At 44.6% G+C, this 15,955-nt stretch overlaps 1 protein-coding gene across 3 annotated transcripts; it reads right to left on the bottom strand.

Annotated features, from left to right (window-relative positions):
• Positions 1 to 1,066: 1,066 nt before the first annotated feature.
• Positions 1,067 to 15,688, bottom strand: CDV3 (CDV3 homolog). 3 transcript variants are annotated; one of them, XM_084753543.1, is made up of 5 exons: positions 15,015 to 15,688; positions 13,974 to 14,050; positions 8,249 to 8,391; positions 4,288 to 4,447; positions 1,067 to 3,238 (listed from the first exon to the last, which is right to left on the bottom strand). In XM_084753543.1, the coding sequence occupies exons 1-5, from the start codon at positions 15,327 to 15,329 to the stop codon at positions 3,088 to 3,090; spliced, it is 846 nt and encodes a 281-aa protein (XP_084609669.1). In that variant the 5' UTR covers positions 15,330 to 15,688; the 3' UTR covers positions 1,067 to 3,087. The 3 variants fall into 3 exon arrangements, with proteins under 3 accessions (XP_084609669.1, XP_084609671.1, XP_084609670.1); XM_084753545.1 differs by lacking the exon at positions 1,067 to 3,238 and adding an exon at positions 3,548 to 3,957 and having other exon boundaries at positions 15,015 to 15,685; XM_084753544.1 differs by lacking the exon at positions 1,067 to 3,238 and adding an exon at positions 3,548 to 3,960 and having other exon boundaries at positions 15,015 to 15,684.
• Positions 15,689 to 15,955: the final 267 nt, after the last annotated feature.

Below are 15,955 nucleotides of genomic sequence, written 5' to 3'. Positions count from 1 at the left end.
AACTGGAGATAGACCAGTGGTGAAGAGCATGTGATGCTCTTGCTGAGGACTAGAGTTCAGTTTCCAGCATCCATGCAAGGTTTGTACCTGTAACTCCAGCTCTAGGGGATTCAACACTTTTGGTCCAAGCACCTGTACACAAGTAGCATACATGAATATTTTTTAAGCCACACAAATACAGAGTAAACAGATATAAATTCCATTATCAAAAACTACTTAAAAAATATTTTTACTGACTTAGAAACTATAAACCAAACCCCAAAACTGGAAAATGGCTATTCCTTTGAGTGCCATCAGGAGCGATCACTGGCTGGCTGCTCTGGACCCAGATTCCTACTGCCACCTGGTGGCTAGCCCTCTTAACTCCAGTTCCAGGTGATCCAGAAACTTCTTTGGCAAGCAAAACACCCACACACAAAAGAACTACTAAAAATGTCTTATGGTTTTGTGTAAGCACAAAGATGGCTCAGAAGGCACAATGGTTGCCAGCAGATTTCTAATGCTAGCAGGAGCCCTACCTACCTACAAAACACAGAGGGGTGAGGGGGGCATAGTAAGGATAGCTCCACTGGTAAAGGAGCCTGCTTCCAGACAGACACGTTCATCTCAAGCCCTGGGATTCGTTATGGGAAGAGAATTGGCTTCTGAAAAGTTGTGCCCAAACCTCCACATACATGCAAATGCACATGTGACCATGACTGAATATACCCAATGTTGACCTTGACCTCTGGCCCCACACATTCCTCCATCTTCTGCCCTCCTTTAAAAAAAAAAAAAAAAAAGCTTTAACATGAACTTTCAGTTCACAGGATAAAAGATGTTAGATATCCCCTTGACATAATAAAGCTAACAAAATCTACAGAAGCTTCCAGAACATTTTCTGGTTTAACATTTTCTCAAAAGGAATTGTCTCAGACTTGTAGCCATTCTCACCCATGCCGTTTTAACTTCTACCAAATTTGGCAAACCTTTCTAAGTGCACTCACTCTTGGAGAGCAGGGTCCTCATCCCCAGAAATGGATCTGAGGCTAAGGGGTTTCAACAGAAAGCATGACACTCCACCATCCATAGGTTTACTTTTTATTCAATGTTAATGTTACAGAGTCTTACACTGTCGAACCATGCCTGAGAACCCAAAGAAAATGCTGCAATGGACAGCCTCATTCATCCAGACAGTGTATTAAAACTTGATTCATGTGCATTTTGATAATTTCACAATCTTAAAAAGACTTGGATTTTACATCTGCTGCAGGTCTTCAGTGTTCCAGTACAGTATGCCATTAAACAAACCTTCACATCTGTCTCAGTTCACTTCTTAAACCATAACCCCTAACAGAATGTGGTGGTGTGTGCACGTGTGTGTAGGTGGGGTAAAGTATACTTAAGTACGTGGCTCAATGTGTGAGATTACTTAAGGTTTCTGGTGCCCAAATAAGTTTCCAGTTTAACCAAGAATCTCAAACTTCTGGTCACCCAACCTCCTCAGGACTGGCTCAGATCATGCCAACATGACTGCCCAGGAGACACTAGGCTACACTACACCTCCCGCTCCCCACGCTGCTGCACTCGCCCACTAAACTGCGAGACATGTTCTCAAGCTGGGAGAGCGTCCCTCATTACCTGTTTCACCTGTCAGTAGTGAGCAGGTCTGAAATGTATTTGGCAAAGTGATTTACATAGAGAAAACCAGGCATCATATATGCCAATATTAGAGTATCTGCACTGAACCATTTCTAGTGACATTAAAGTAGGCAACTGCCAGACTATTTGACTGAGTGGAAAGACACTTAGCAGAGTCACCTCTTTAAGGGTCCAGTGCTACTGGGAAGTTAAATTGTAACTACTAACAACAGAAGTGCTACATTGCTAGCTATTCCCCTGCCTCTTCAAGTGAACACCACAAACATACTCCCAACGTGAACAGAGCTGGGTGGAACAACGGACGCATCTACAGAACACCAATACCTTCAAATCTGGGGCACACACAATTTATCAGACACCATGCAAGAACCACTTTGGGTGAGGTTTTGCTCCTGCTGCTTTGAACTGTTAGGACAGGTCAGTGAACTCCTTCCCACCTGAGCGGACACCACATTCCACCCACAGCACTTCAATTTAGACCTGATTAGGAGGCTTGAGCATCACCTGTGGCATCGGCTGCCCTTCACACCAAGGCTACCTGGTTCCACAGGTAGGGGACTGGCAAATCCACAGGGCATTTCACACTTCAAGGTCTCATTTCAGCTATTCCACCACACAATATGCTGTCAAAGAACTTACTCCAAGTCAAAGCAAGGCCTTAATGTGGAACAGAACAAGCACTATCTAAATAAAAAAGTACTCAAAGAAACAAGACCACACCTCCCCCCCACCCCCCACATTCCCCATTTGGTGGACCCAAGTTTGGTTGAATCAAATCTGTAGTTACTTCATACTACAACTAAAAACTTAAGTTATAAATCATAGCCCCACACAGATGATCCAAACACATCATTTCTGACAACAGCTTGTTCCAGAAGTCTAATATAGCCACAGCCTACAGAGTACTCCTTAGGATGGGGCACTGAACAGGTTAACTAAGGTCACTTAACTCCATCTTTTACAGCAGATCAGAACCCAGATGGCTGACTTCTGAAGGCTCTCTGACAGGAATCCAGTAGAGTTGGTTCCGAGGTTCACACAGACACTACTAGCTGTAACCTTATGTAGAAGTTGGGATCCACATGAAATCCGCAATGAAGTGCAGCAAATCTGAGGTAGTCAGCCTTGTGAAGGCTCAGTATCTGAACATAACGATGTCTGAAATGACCACTGGCTGCAGGTTTGGTTTTAAACGCAGAGCAACTATGGAAACACTGCTGAATCTAATTCACAAATATTTAAGACAATGAAAACACCCCTAAATCCAACACACATCAAGATCAGTCGTGACTCTTGAAAATTCCATAGTGCAACAGGCACAGTCACCGGAATCGAGGTCTTCAGTCAGTCAATGTAGATCCAGAAATCAAAAACGCTGAATGGCTGTCCTTGGTGGTTAGCTGTGGTCTAGTTACCTTTCTTGGAAGGCTTAGCAAAGACCATTCCTTAACTGTACTGTGTGTGGCTGTACTTCTGATTTTCAAGCACAGCATACTGGTTGTCTAGCTGAAGTTTAAGGGCCTGGTTTTTTGAAACCTCCTCCCTACCTCTATTTTTGTGTCTTACTACTTCAAAGCTCTTCTCCATTTCTTTATCCCTAAGGGAAAAGAAATGTAATCAGTAAATTTCTTCTTCACTAGGGAATTTTGAAAGTATTCTTCCTTGAATTAAAAAGAAAAACAAAACAAAACAAAAACAAAAACAACTAAAAATAATCCTGGAGAGACAGGAAGGGAATACAAAATCCTTATCAAACCATTTTAAGGCTTCAATTAAACAGAAAACATGTAATACTGTACTGAAGCTCCTAGGTCCCATTTTCTGAATAGAATTATTTTGGGACCAACTTGAAGACAACCAGAAAGAAGCTGTAGCATGACATTCCTCCTAAAGACTCGCTCCTAAATTTAGCAGTTAGTACATAACATGTCTTTATTCATAAGGGTAACAATTTTTTCATTCAAGTAATGTCTCATCATTCAATGATTTCCCCTCCCTTTTGCCTTGGGGGAGTGATCTGATTAGATCAGGTAAAGAAAGATGTGTGTGGCAAGTCACTGCCCTCCCAGAGTCCCCCACACATCTGAGGACAGAGGAGAGAAGCAAGTCCGAGTGGAGGTCTAAAATCAAGCCAGCTGTGCTCTCAACGAGGCGAAAAGGCTGGAATTTACTTTAAAACCACCCAAAAAATGTTTCCATCTGATGCCATTTACATTTCTTCCCATTTTATTTACGTTTGAAATTTCATGTCCCTAAATAAGATGTAGATGTGCCACATGTGGTCATTTAACTTCAGGTAGCATTCATTTTAAGTACCTGCTGAAATAAGATTATTTTTAGTATTAGATTTGTAAACACTAGTATCTTTCATCTACTCCCACTTATTGGGAATGCAATGATAAATGCTTCTACATTTCTAGTTCCCATATTTGAAAGGAACGTAAGCCATTAACAATGTACTTTTAAGAACTGACTACATGGGGCTGTGACAGAAACACAGCAGACAGCAAAGCCTGTCTTCAGCATCCTTTCTCTTACCCTTTCCAAGGCCTCTTCCCCACCTCCTCCTTCCCTCCAGGCCACCCAAGTCCCACCCAGCTCCTAGCTGCCTGTTGGAAAGCCTAACTCATAACCTCACATACTTACTTCCGGCTCTCTACATGCTTGGCAGTGGACTGCAGGGATGGGAACTGTGTGTCGCTGTATATTTCTGGTGGACCTTGTGGCGTTTTCCTTGTCGTGGTTAGCCTTGCCCCAGGAGGCCTGTATACACCACTAGGCATTGCCGGCTCCGGGGCTTCTGTAACTAATAGATAAATCATTCATTCAAACACTTCACCTTCTAGTAACATTTCCCTACACGGCTGACCATTTAACAATCATGAGAAAGGCAACCCTAACTTAGAAAAGATTTGGAGTAAACACTAGTAAAGTTCTGTGAAAAAGCAGAAACCTGCTCATCTCTAAGGTAGCACACTAACTTCCCTGGGAATAATGTATGCATACTCTGGGTATGGTTACAGGCTTGATGGAGGGAGTCCTCTGGCTTGGGAAATGAGACAGTCCTCAAGAGATTACCCTTTTGGTCTGCAATTCCTGGCATTTCTATCAGTGAATGTGACATTCACTTTCTTTATTTGGAAGGTAGGCTAAGCAAGGTATATTATATATGTACATAGTATTTTAGATTCTAGACTTAAAAAAAAAAAAGCCAATCCTTGAGCTGGAGAGACGGCTCAGAGGATAAGAGCACTGGCTGCTCTTCCAAAGGTCCAGAGTTAATTCCCAGCAATCACACAGTGGCTCACATCATCTATAATGAGATCTGGTGCCCTCTGCTGGCCTGCAAGTATACACACAGGTGGAAGACTAGACATAAAAATAAATCTTAAAATAAAAAAGCGCCAGTCTTTATTTTTATTTTCTTCTCTTAAGATCAATGGATGTTCAGTTTAAGCACCCAAGCAGCTTAACATCTTCAATTATGACTTAATTTGGGGGCCACAATCTTCTAGGTTTTTCCTATCTTTCCCCAACTGATTCTTGATATGGTTTCAAGCAGTGTTGTTCTCCAGTTTCAAAAACTTAAGTGTCAGGCTGGAGAAGTTCAACAGTACAGCACTTGCATAGCATGTGCAAGGCCCTGAGGTTTGATAGCCTACACCATGAAAACACAATAAACATCTCCGTAATCATCTACTAGCTCAAATAAAATGTTCTTACAGTTTAAAAGACTGTTTTCTACATGCTTAGATTATACCAGAGGGGAGCTTACATGCTTATTATCTAACCTGAGCATGGGATACGAACAGTAAAAACCGCCAGGAGTGGTTGAACATGCTTGCAACATCAGCGCTTAGGAGGCTGAGACAGGAGTTTCTTGAGTTCAAAGCCAACCTGGGCAACTCAGACCCATCTTCAAAGAATACTTACGACCTTTATATTTTATATTTCAGCCATTAGCCACACATGGCTCTAGAAAGAATTCATTATTATTTGTGTTTGTGGGCGATATGACTTGAGAAACGTGCCTGGCTCGCTTGCTCTACTTTGTAATCAATCACTCAATCATTCATAAGATTGTCTCAAAAAAAAAAAAAAAATTAAAAAAGATTGTCTCCACTTTATAGCCCTGGCTGCCTCAACACAAAGACTCCATCTGCCTCTGTCCCAAGTGTTGAGATTCAGAGCAACACATGTAGCTATTTCAGACGAGTAAAATGAAATCTAGATTTCAGCTCCCTAAGTCACATCAGTTACAAGCTAAGAACTCAACAGTAACATGTGACTAGAGGTCACACTATCACTGAGCTCTCTCTTCCATCACCTCCCAAAATTCTAATGGTTGGAGAATCCAGCCCAGACGAAGAACATTAGCAAGTAGTTGGGATTATGGATGGGAGGTAGCTTGATAGAAGTTACTGGAAGCAGATGGCATGGGATTGAGGCAGGGATCCCATGCCTGCCCAACTGTGGGAGGTAGTTTATAGAGGATTGATATCTGCCCTGCCCCAGGTTAACTAAGGCTATTTTAAAACATAACAAGTGTCTGTCTTAATTGATTGCTAGCCGGGCATACTGGTCATACTGATAATATTGGTAATTAAAAACAATATGCATGACTGTGTGTAGGTACACAATGCCCATGGTGGCCAGAAGGAAAAGTTGGATTGCTTGAAACTGGAGCTATAGTTATTTATGAGCCCCACTGACAAGAACACTGAGATAACAGTTCTGTTCCCTGGTAGAGCAGGTTAGTACTCTGAACGGCTGAGTGTGCTCGCTCTATCCCCAAAGGGGCTGCATGCATTCTAAAAACAACCTCAGGGAGGGTTTTAGTGATAGGGTTAAATTAAGCAGCCGTGGAAAGAACTAAAGGCCTGCAGAGGAGAACAGGAGATGGATTGGCAGGTAAAGATGTTCTCTCTCTCTCTGTACAAACCTGGTGGCAAGATCCAGCTCCACAAACTCATCACACAAATAAATACTAAATTCAGAAAAAGAAAGCAAACATATAAAACTAAATGTTAGCAAACAAGCTGAATCTAATCCGCCCAACAACTGGAACATGGCTGCATTCATCGTTGTTATAACCCCATTAGCTTCTGTGCCACAGAAGCACAACAGAAACCACCACGGTCCTCTCATCTAGGTTATTTACCATCTGGCTTTTCACAGAGAAAGTTTCAGGCACCTGACACAAAGAAGAAAAGATAGAGCCCCAAAGCGTTAAGAACAGACACAGGAGCTGTGTGCCTGGTGAAGTGTATCAAGTTCAAGAGAGAAAAACCAAGCAGCATTACCATGGTAATTCACACCAGTCACCTCAGCGTTGGAGAGGCTGGGGAGGGTAGATGGTCCAGCTGGTAGAGCGCTTGCCACAGAAACACGAGACTTACATTTGTATGCACAGAAATCCAGCATGTGCCCGTTAACAGTTCAGGCTTGGGTGGTGACAGAGAAAGAAGATCTCAGGAGTGTGCTGGCCGTCTAGTATAGCCATCAATGAGCTCTAGACTCAGTGAGAACTGTCTCAAACGTAAGGTGCAGACTGACAGAGGAAGACACACAGAGTCATCCTCCGGCCTTCACACACACCATACAAATGTGAGGCTATCCTGGGCGACATAGTGAGATCCTGTCTCAAAAAGCAAGAGTGGTTGGTGGGTCTTGTAAGAGTGGGGATGAATATTATCAAAAATATACTGTATGACAATCTCAAAGAACAAAAGTAATTTTAAAATATTTTATAAGCTTTATTTTTATATTTTGAAAATTATTTTATTACTACTTACATCCTAAAAATACTTTAAGTGAGAAAAGCTGCCAGGAAAGCTCATGCCTATAATCCTAGTGTTAGGAAATGGGGCCTGGGGAGGTGGGGGTGGCACGAGGTCATCCCTATTACACAGAGGGCTCAAGGCCAGACTGGGCTTCATAAAAATGATGCTTCAAAAGAAAATTTTAAAAACTAAGATTTCTGGACTTGAAATGCAGCTCAGTGGTACAGCACATTTAGCATGTGCAAGGCCCTTAGTTCAATATCTCGCAAAGCAAATACAAAAGCTTTTGAGGTAGTGTTTGGTGAGCAAGTATAAGGCCCAGAGCGAGATGACCAGATTCAATGTAAAAGCTAGGAAAGCATGGCAGTCACCTGTCATCCCTCACTAGAGGAGTAGAAATAGGATCCTAAAAGCAAGCTGACTCGCTAGAATTGGTTTGAGTTCCTACTTCCTTGCAAGACCCTAGTGAAGAAATAGTAAGTGGACAACGATTAAAAAAAAAAATTGGCCTATCCAGAAGCATCTGTACAAGCATGCAAACACAAACACATGGCTTTTTTTTTTTAGTTCCAAGATACGTTTACTCCCTTCAGAAAATAAAGTTCTGCTGAGAATTAAAGCTTCAAGATTAAGAATAGCACCAAAGATGTAATTTAGTGGTAGAATGCAGGTTAACTACTGGCTTCATGCTCTCTCACCAAAACAGCCTATGGGACAAAAGTTTGTCACTCAATTACCACATTCCTTCCATTAATGCATCCCCCTCCCAGGAGTAGTAAGTTTCCCGTTCCCCCATCCTCTTAGAAAAGGTAACAGAAGATTACCTAGGACTGGAGCAGGAGGTGCTTGTACCGGAGCTGTTTTATTCCAGGGACCTAAAGATTTTTCTACTCCACTGCCACCTCCACCTTCTTCCCAGTTATCTCCTGGATCTTCTCTCTTTTCATTATCATCGTCTTCCTTTTCACTATTGGAAAAACAAACAAGTACATTTAATTTCCCCAATGCTGGTGATGTATGCACCACTATATGAAGTTTCTACGAAAGACATTCCTTTTTTGAAATATGGTCACATTATGCAGCCCCGACTGACACAGTAGCAGATACATAGTCAGGGTTGACCCAGATCTCACAGACCTGCCTGTCTCTGCTGGGACTGAAGGTGTACAACACCATGGCCGGCTAAACTTTTAGGGGGAAGGTGTGTGTAAGTGCATGTAGTCAAAGCACAACTTTTGGGAATCAGTTCTCTCTGTAGGTTCTAGGAACAAAGCTTTAACAGCAATGACCAGCGAGCTATCTTGCTGGGCCCCAAAAAGGATAGTTCTCTTAAAGCAAAATGTGTCCTAGCTGCAAGACAAGTTTCTTCTGGCTTAGTGTTGGTTTTGGGGTTTGGGGGGGGGGGCAGGTGGGTGGGATCTAACTTGGATTCTCATGTATGCTACATAAGCATTTTAAACTGCTTGTCTAGAATCCAAGACAAATTTGACCTCCCTTTTAACTTGCTTTTATGAGGCAAGGTCTCAGGTAGCCCAGACTGGTCTGTAACTCCTGGCTGATCTTCCTGTATTCCCATCTCTATCTCCCAAATGCTGAGATTAAAAATGTAAGCCACCATACTCATCTTTAAGATCCTTTAGACAGGCGCGATGGTGCTCGTCTTTAATCCCAGCACTCGGGTGGCAGAAGCAGGCGATCTATTTGACTTCAAGGCCAGCCTGGTCTACAAAGCCAGTCCAAGACAGCCAAGGCTACACAGAAAAACCGTCTCGAAAAACCAAATCCCTCTCCCTAAGATCCTTTAGAGACAGTGCCCACCAGTTCCAAATAACTACAGCATCCAAAGACCTACATGCCAACAAAGAGGAGCAGCCTCATCTTAAGTGTGTATTTAAGACTCTCTAAGGGATAGGGAGGAGTAACAGGGTACATTGCTCTGGCCATGATGCCCAATAGTGAAAGAGAAGCACAAAAGTAGACACCATTTGGAAACTGTGGTGATCTCAGCACACAAGAGGCTGAGGCAAGAGGGCAATGACTTAGTGATAACTTCTCCTAAAACCTAAGGTTGCCACCAAGCCTAACAATCTGAATCTAATCCCCATGATCTACAAGGTGGAAAAGAACTAACTCCTGCCAGGCATCTTCTGACATGTTTGCAACAGCATGCTCACACAAAATAAACTAATTAATACTCATGCCATTTAATAATCAACTAAAGCATTTTATATATTTAGCACATCTTGGTTTTTCAAGACAAGACTTCTCTGTGTAGCCCTGGCTGTCCTGAAACTCTATGTACCAGGCTGGCTTCAAACTCACAAAGATCCTGTCTCTGCCTGAGTGCTTAAAGGTGTGTGCCACCACTGCTGGCTTCCAACAAATCTTAAAAAGTTGGCTAGACAGAGTTACACCATTTTCTTTTTTTCTCCCCCTCGACAGGGTTTCTCTGTATACCTTGCCTGTCCTGGACTCTCTTTGTAGACCAGGCTGTCCTTGAACTCAAGAGATCCACCTGCCTCTGCCTCCAGAGTGCTGGGATTAAAGATGTGTGCCACTACCCTGGCTGAGTGACACCCTTTCTAACAGTAGCTTTATTAGCTAGTATGAAGTTTATAATTTACCCAGAATAATCAGGGTGTCCAAACTTCAGGAATTTTTTCAAAAGGTTTTTTTACTTTAAAAAAAATTTAAAGCCGTATCAATATGGTTGTACTATGATAATTGCTTTATGAATAAAACAAGTATTAACCTAGATGCAAATGACTAATGGTGATGTCCCCACAAACCAATCCTAAGAGAGGTAAAGATTCCCACACAGACCTTCACAGCATGCTAACACTCAAGTAGCAGCTTTCAGTTACTTATTCACATTTTGAATCCATTTACTCACCAATGCACGAAATCACAAATGCTCAACTGTTAAAGAGCATTTGGTGTAAAAGTAAAGAAACCAGAGTTCCAATCCCTGGTACCCATATGAAAGCCAGGCATGCCCAGTATTGCAGGGCAGAGACAGTATATTCTAGGAAGTTTACTGGCTAGCCAGCCTAACCAAATGGTGAGGGATTCAGGTTCACCAAGAGACCTTACCTCAGAAAATACAGTGGAGCAATACAGGAAGATGTGCTCATGGACTCCTCTGGACCTCAAATCCAAGAGTACAGGAGTGAACACTCAGGATATACCACATGCTCACAATATAAAGGAAAACTCCAATCTGGCTTAATAGATAGCATCAAGTATAAGTCATCTCTTTTTTTAAGACATCTTGCTGGGCACATGCACTTAATCTCAGCACTCAGGAGGCAGAGGCAGGAGGATCTCTGTGAATTCGAGGCCAGCCTGGTTTATAGAGTGACTTCCAGGACAGCCAGGACTGCAGAGAAACTCTTTCTCGAAACAAAACAAAACAAAAAGACAATGTTTCTCCCATTGTAGCAAAGGTTAGGTTGAGCCCATGTTTATCCTCCTGCCTCAACCTCAAGCTCTGAGATTGCAGGCATGTCCCACTACATCCAGTTCTGCCCAAAGACTTTTAGGAATAACTAAAATAGCCATATTTTAAAAACACATCTAGATTATAAACTATTAGTAAAGACCAGTGAAGTCTTCTAGAATGACTACTGGAGAGCAATGACAAAATACTACTAAGAACAATGAAAAAAATACACACAAAAGCTAGTCTACCTTAGATCAAATAATCAGTCACTCCATCCAGGAGCCTGGGAGCTAACCTGGACAACCCAGTGGTTGTGACTGCTATGTCTTACACAAAGCACTGGAAAGTAAAGGCAGGAGGATACAGGGTTTAAGTTTAGTCTTGACTGTATATGGAGTTTAATACCAACTTAGCTACAAGATCCTGCCTCAAAAAAAGAACCAAAAACTGTTAGGTAGTAAAGTTAGGGGTAAGGATATGACTCAGTGATACAGGGCTTGCCTATGTTGTATGAAACCATGTGTCTGATTCTCACACTTCCAAGAAAAAAGGGGGAGGTTCACCAAAATAAGCTGGGCATAGTGGTACATACTATAGTCCTAGCATTAGGGCCTGAAAGCAGGAGGACCAAATCAGTTTAAGGCCAGCCTGAGCTACAAAGCAAATTCCTGACTCCAAAAAAGTTAAAATAAAGGCTGCTGGAAAAACAATTCAATTTAAATAATCTCATAACAAAACCAAATTTTATACCAAATAAACTTGAAACCCTCTCCCCCATTTTAGAAGGTGTAACTTTTGCCCATTAAATTCAACATGGCCAAAACTACCACTCAAATATTCAAGAACAAGAGCAGACCAAGAGCCTCACTTTTACCACAGAACTGGGAGCACATCCAGTCTACCAACCACCCTACATAAACTCCCTCTCCATAGATCAAGCCAAACAACAGAGAAAACAAGAACATTTTCTACTTGCTCAGGGTAATCTTCAACTCACTTAACCCAGTCAGGCCTGATTTTTTTCTCAAGCTTCCTACTTCAGCCTCCTAAGAAAATGAGAATTAAGGCTTTCTCCACCAGCCCTAGTGGGAGTATTTTCTAGAATTTACTCTTGCAGAGGATCCAAATTCAGTTCCTAGAACTCACAGAGAGCTCACAACTACTTTTAAGTTCAGCTTCAAGGGACCTAATGCCCTCTTCTGGTCTCAGGTACCTGCATGCAAATGTACATATGCTCAACCCAGATACACATACATAATTAAATCTTGAAATTAAAAAAAGGAAAACACAAATGAAAAAAACATGAGACACACACCAAAAAGATACCTTCTAAGTTCCCCAATACAAAAAAGGAATGTTTTGGTACACTCACAACAGTTGGTGTGAGAACAACGGGAACATTAAAATAGTAGTTGGGGTGTTTTTTTTTTTAATAGAAGTTACTTATAAATACTATACACTAGATTTCAAAAGACAGTTTAGAGTTAGGAAAATTATTTTCTCCACTGTCCCATACAGTCACTAGAATAATTTACAAATTGCAAGCTTCAAATCAATGGCAATTAATTTCAGATTTTTTGTTTGTGTAAGATGAATTAAGGTTTTTGGATTTTTTTTCTTCTGAGACAGGGTTTCTCTATGTAGCCTTGGCTGGCTTTGAACTGAAGAGATCCACCTGCCTCTGCCTCTCTGAGTGCTGGATTACAGGCATGTGCCACTAAGTCCGGTTGGATTTTGAGTCTTAAACTCTACTTTAAAAACAAACCAAAAAAAAAAAACCTTACCTTACCTTGAATACTTACTTTTTCTACTTTAAAAAAATCTATCTAAACATGCCACTTTAATAAAGAGAGCTACAGCTGGGTGTGGTAGCACACACCTTTAATCCCAGCACTGGGAGGCAGAGGCAGGTAGACTGCTGAGTTCCAGGCCAGCCTGGTCTACAGAGTGAGCCCAGGACAGCCAAGGCTACACAGAGAAACCCTGTCTCGAAAAAGCTGGGGTGAGGATCTAAAACTACAACTGAGGCCAACAACACAAGTTCTCAATTTTAAAGTCTCTTAATCAATCAATCCAACTTTGAAAAAATGACTTTTCCTCAACTTTAAATAACACGTCAGAGCCTAAAATGGCAATTCCAAAAGCTGAGGAAATGGGATGAACACTCAAGGCCAGCCTGAGATACACAACCAAGACCTGTGCAAACGAAATACTTAGAATCTACAATCTCATTCCCATAGAAGTCTAAAGGGAATTCATGTGCCATGCTAGGACAGCGGTTAACCTTGGGGATGAAGGCAATGAGTGCAAGACTTCAGGAGGGCTGCTCTTTAACAGAAATGTTCAGTTCTTGACTGAGGTGATGAGTACAGAAGGCAGGTTCACTGGGAGTACAGTCTGGAAATACCCTACACTTCAATTGCAAATATATCAACTTGTTTACTGGAGAGAATTAAAAAAAAAACTAAATTAAAAAGTAAGCCGGACAGTGGTGGCGAACGCCTTTAATCCCAGCACTTGGGAAGTGAATCCGAGTTTGAGGCCAGTCTGGTTTACAGAGTGAGTTCCAGGACAGTCAAGGTTATGCAGAGAAACCCTGTCTCAAAAACCCCAAAACATAAGTACAGACAGAATCTGGTGGTGCATTTAAGTGGAAACTGAAGGATCAGCTGCTCAAGGTCAGGATGGCTCAGTGCTCTTCCAGAGGCCCAGGGTCCAGTTCCCAGCACATCCCAGAGAACAGTACAGACATATTCACATCCATGCCCTTAAACTAGTTCAAGGTTCTCAGCTATACAGTAAGTTCTCAGGGCAGACTGAGCTACAAGAGACCTTACTGAGGATAGAGGATACCATCTAAATTCAAAACTTATGTGTTTAAAATGAATAATGATAAACCCATGTAGTCAATTCAAATAAAAATCTAAACAGCTGCCAAGTAGCGAAACTCTCACTGGATTTTAGAGCTCTAAGCTAATTTAATGACACCAGAGAGACTGACTGCCTTTGCTCAAGACCAGGAAATTTGGGCCTGAAGAAAAAGTAAATGTGTCCAATATGTTTATACTCAACAGGGTTATCTAATCCCACAAGTAACCACATCCTACCTTATTTGCATTGCCTGAACTCTTAGTCCGCTGTAATCAACCTCTTTTTGCTCAAATTCTTTCCACTCATCTTCATCCTATGGAAGAAATACCATCTGATTAATTAGAGATCTTGGTAAACAGGCTTCAGACTAAGAAAAAAAGGATCAAGGCCATTGGGATTCCTCAAGCTGGTAAAGGCACCTGCAAAACATCTGATTAATTAGAGATCTTGGTAAACAGGTTTCAGACCAGGAAAAGGGCGATCAAGGGCCACTGGAATTCTTCGGCCAGTAAGCGCACCTGCAACCATCCCTGAGGACCTGTGTCTGATGCCCCAAAGCCCACACACATGGTGGAAGGAGAAAACTCACTAGGGCAAGTTGTCCTCTGATCTCTCTAGCACACGTACACGAGTGTTCGCACACAAACCGGCAAATAAATCTGATCTTTCAAAAACTGCAGGTAGTGACACAAACCTTTAATCCCAGGAGGCAGGAGGCAGAGGCTGGAGGTTCTTTGCCAATTCGAGGCTAGCCAGGGCTACACAGTGAGACCTGTCTCAAAAATTAAGTTGGGTCTAGTGGCTGGATTGTAAAGTATAGCCCGTTCTTCCAAGATCCCGACGCGTGCCTAGCTACCACACGCCCTCTCTGCTTTTGCTTAAAACCAACTATAGGGGAAAAAACTGAGCGGAGAATAACCAACAGAAATCCCACAACTCAATTCCTAGCTCCATGTGGCCGCGGCGGCTGGGTGAGCAAGCCACGCTACACCAGCTGCTCATATGAGACTTAAAACACCTTAAGAAAATGAAATCCATTTCCCCAACTCGGCTCAAGTGGGACGACGGAGTACTCAAGCACACGTCACTCGGGAACCGCGGCCCGCCCCAACCCCCCCTCCCCCGTAACCCAGAGGGCGCGGCGCGCGGGGGACGGCGGACGGGGGCGGCGGGACGAGCCCCGGGGACCGCGAGCCCGCCCGACGTGCGAAGCCCGAGTCACGTGGCCTCCCGGGCCGGCGGGGGCCAGCACATGCGGCTGGCCTCCCGACCCTCACCTTCGTTACGGCCTTGCCGGCGGGTCCCGCGCTCCCGCCGTCTCCCGGCCTCGAGGTTCCGCCGTCGCCCGACCTGGCACCAGAGCCCGAGCTCCCGCCGTCGCCCGGCCTGGCACCGGAGCCAGAGCTCCCGCCGTCGCCCGATCTGGCACCGGAGCCCGAGCTCCCGCCGTCGCCGGGCCTGGCACCCGCCGCCAAGCTGCTCCCGCCCGCGCCGCTCGCCGCGTTCGCCGCCCGACTGCTCCGCTCCTTCTTCTTCTTCTTGTCCCTCTTGGCGAAGAAGTTGTCCAGGCTCCGCTCCTCGGTCTCGGCCATGGCCGCTGCCCGGATGGGTGGGGCCGGCGGAGGGCGCGGCGGGCGCTCGCGGTTCGGAGCTCTGGGTCAAGGCCGGCAGTGCGCTCAGGCTGCCGGGTGCGGCGTCGCCTCAGCCCCGCGGGGTCGCAGAGGCGCGGGCGGCAGGGCGGCCGGCTCTCCCCCCCGCGCTCCGCCGAACGGTGGTACGCTCCTCGCCCGGGCCGCGAGCGCGGAGCAGGGTCGCGCCCGCCCCGCTGCCTGAGGGGCGATGAAAGCGCGCACCGGCGAGCGCCCGGCTAACGACGGCGCGTGCGGGAGGAAGACGCGCGGGCCTGAGGAGGGGAGAGGGGACGGGGAGGGGAGGGAGGGGAGGAGGGAGGGCGGGCCACCAGCACAGAGAGGCAGCGCCGCGCCTGCGCGCTCGGTTCCGCCCGCCGCTGTGGGCGCGCCGAGCGGGGCGGGCGGCGGGAGGACACGGGGCGGAGCTTCCGGGAGAGCCAATCAGATGCCGAGACGGAGCGCTTAGGTGACAATCCGTTCCTTCGACGGGGCGGTGCCCAGCATGGGGGGCGGGGGAGGAGCGGGTATATGCAAAAAGAGTGACGTGTTCAGTGACTCCGGCCTCTGGTTGGCCAACGATCTTGCCT

Source organism: Acomys minous, assembly GCF_964271855.1.
Source record: "Acomys minous genome assembly, chromosome: 13".
NCBI classification, from domain to species: Eukaryota; Metazoa; Chordata; class Mammalia; order Rodentia; family Muridae; genus Acomys; species Acomys minous.
This window is presented reverse-complemented; position numbering and strand designations above follow the sequence as displayed.

Coding starts and splice junctions, on each gene's coding strand:
- CDV3 (XM_084753543.1), bottom strand. CDS start 15,329: ATGGCCGAGACCGAGGAGCGGAGCCTGGACAACTTCTTCGCCAAGAGG. Junction 14,051..15,014: donor CCGGCAAGGCCGTAACGAAG/GTGAGGGTCGGG, acceptor TTTCTTCCATAG/GATGAAGATGAGTGGAAAGA. Junction 8,392..13,973: donor GTTCAGGCAATGCAAATAAG/GTAGGATGTGGT, acceptor TTTTTCCAATAG/TGAAAAGGAAGACGATGATA.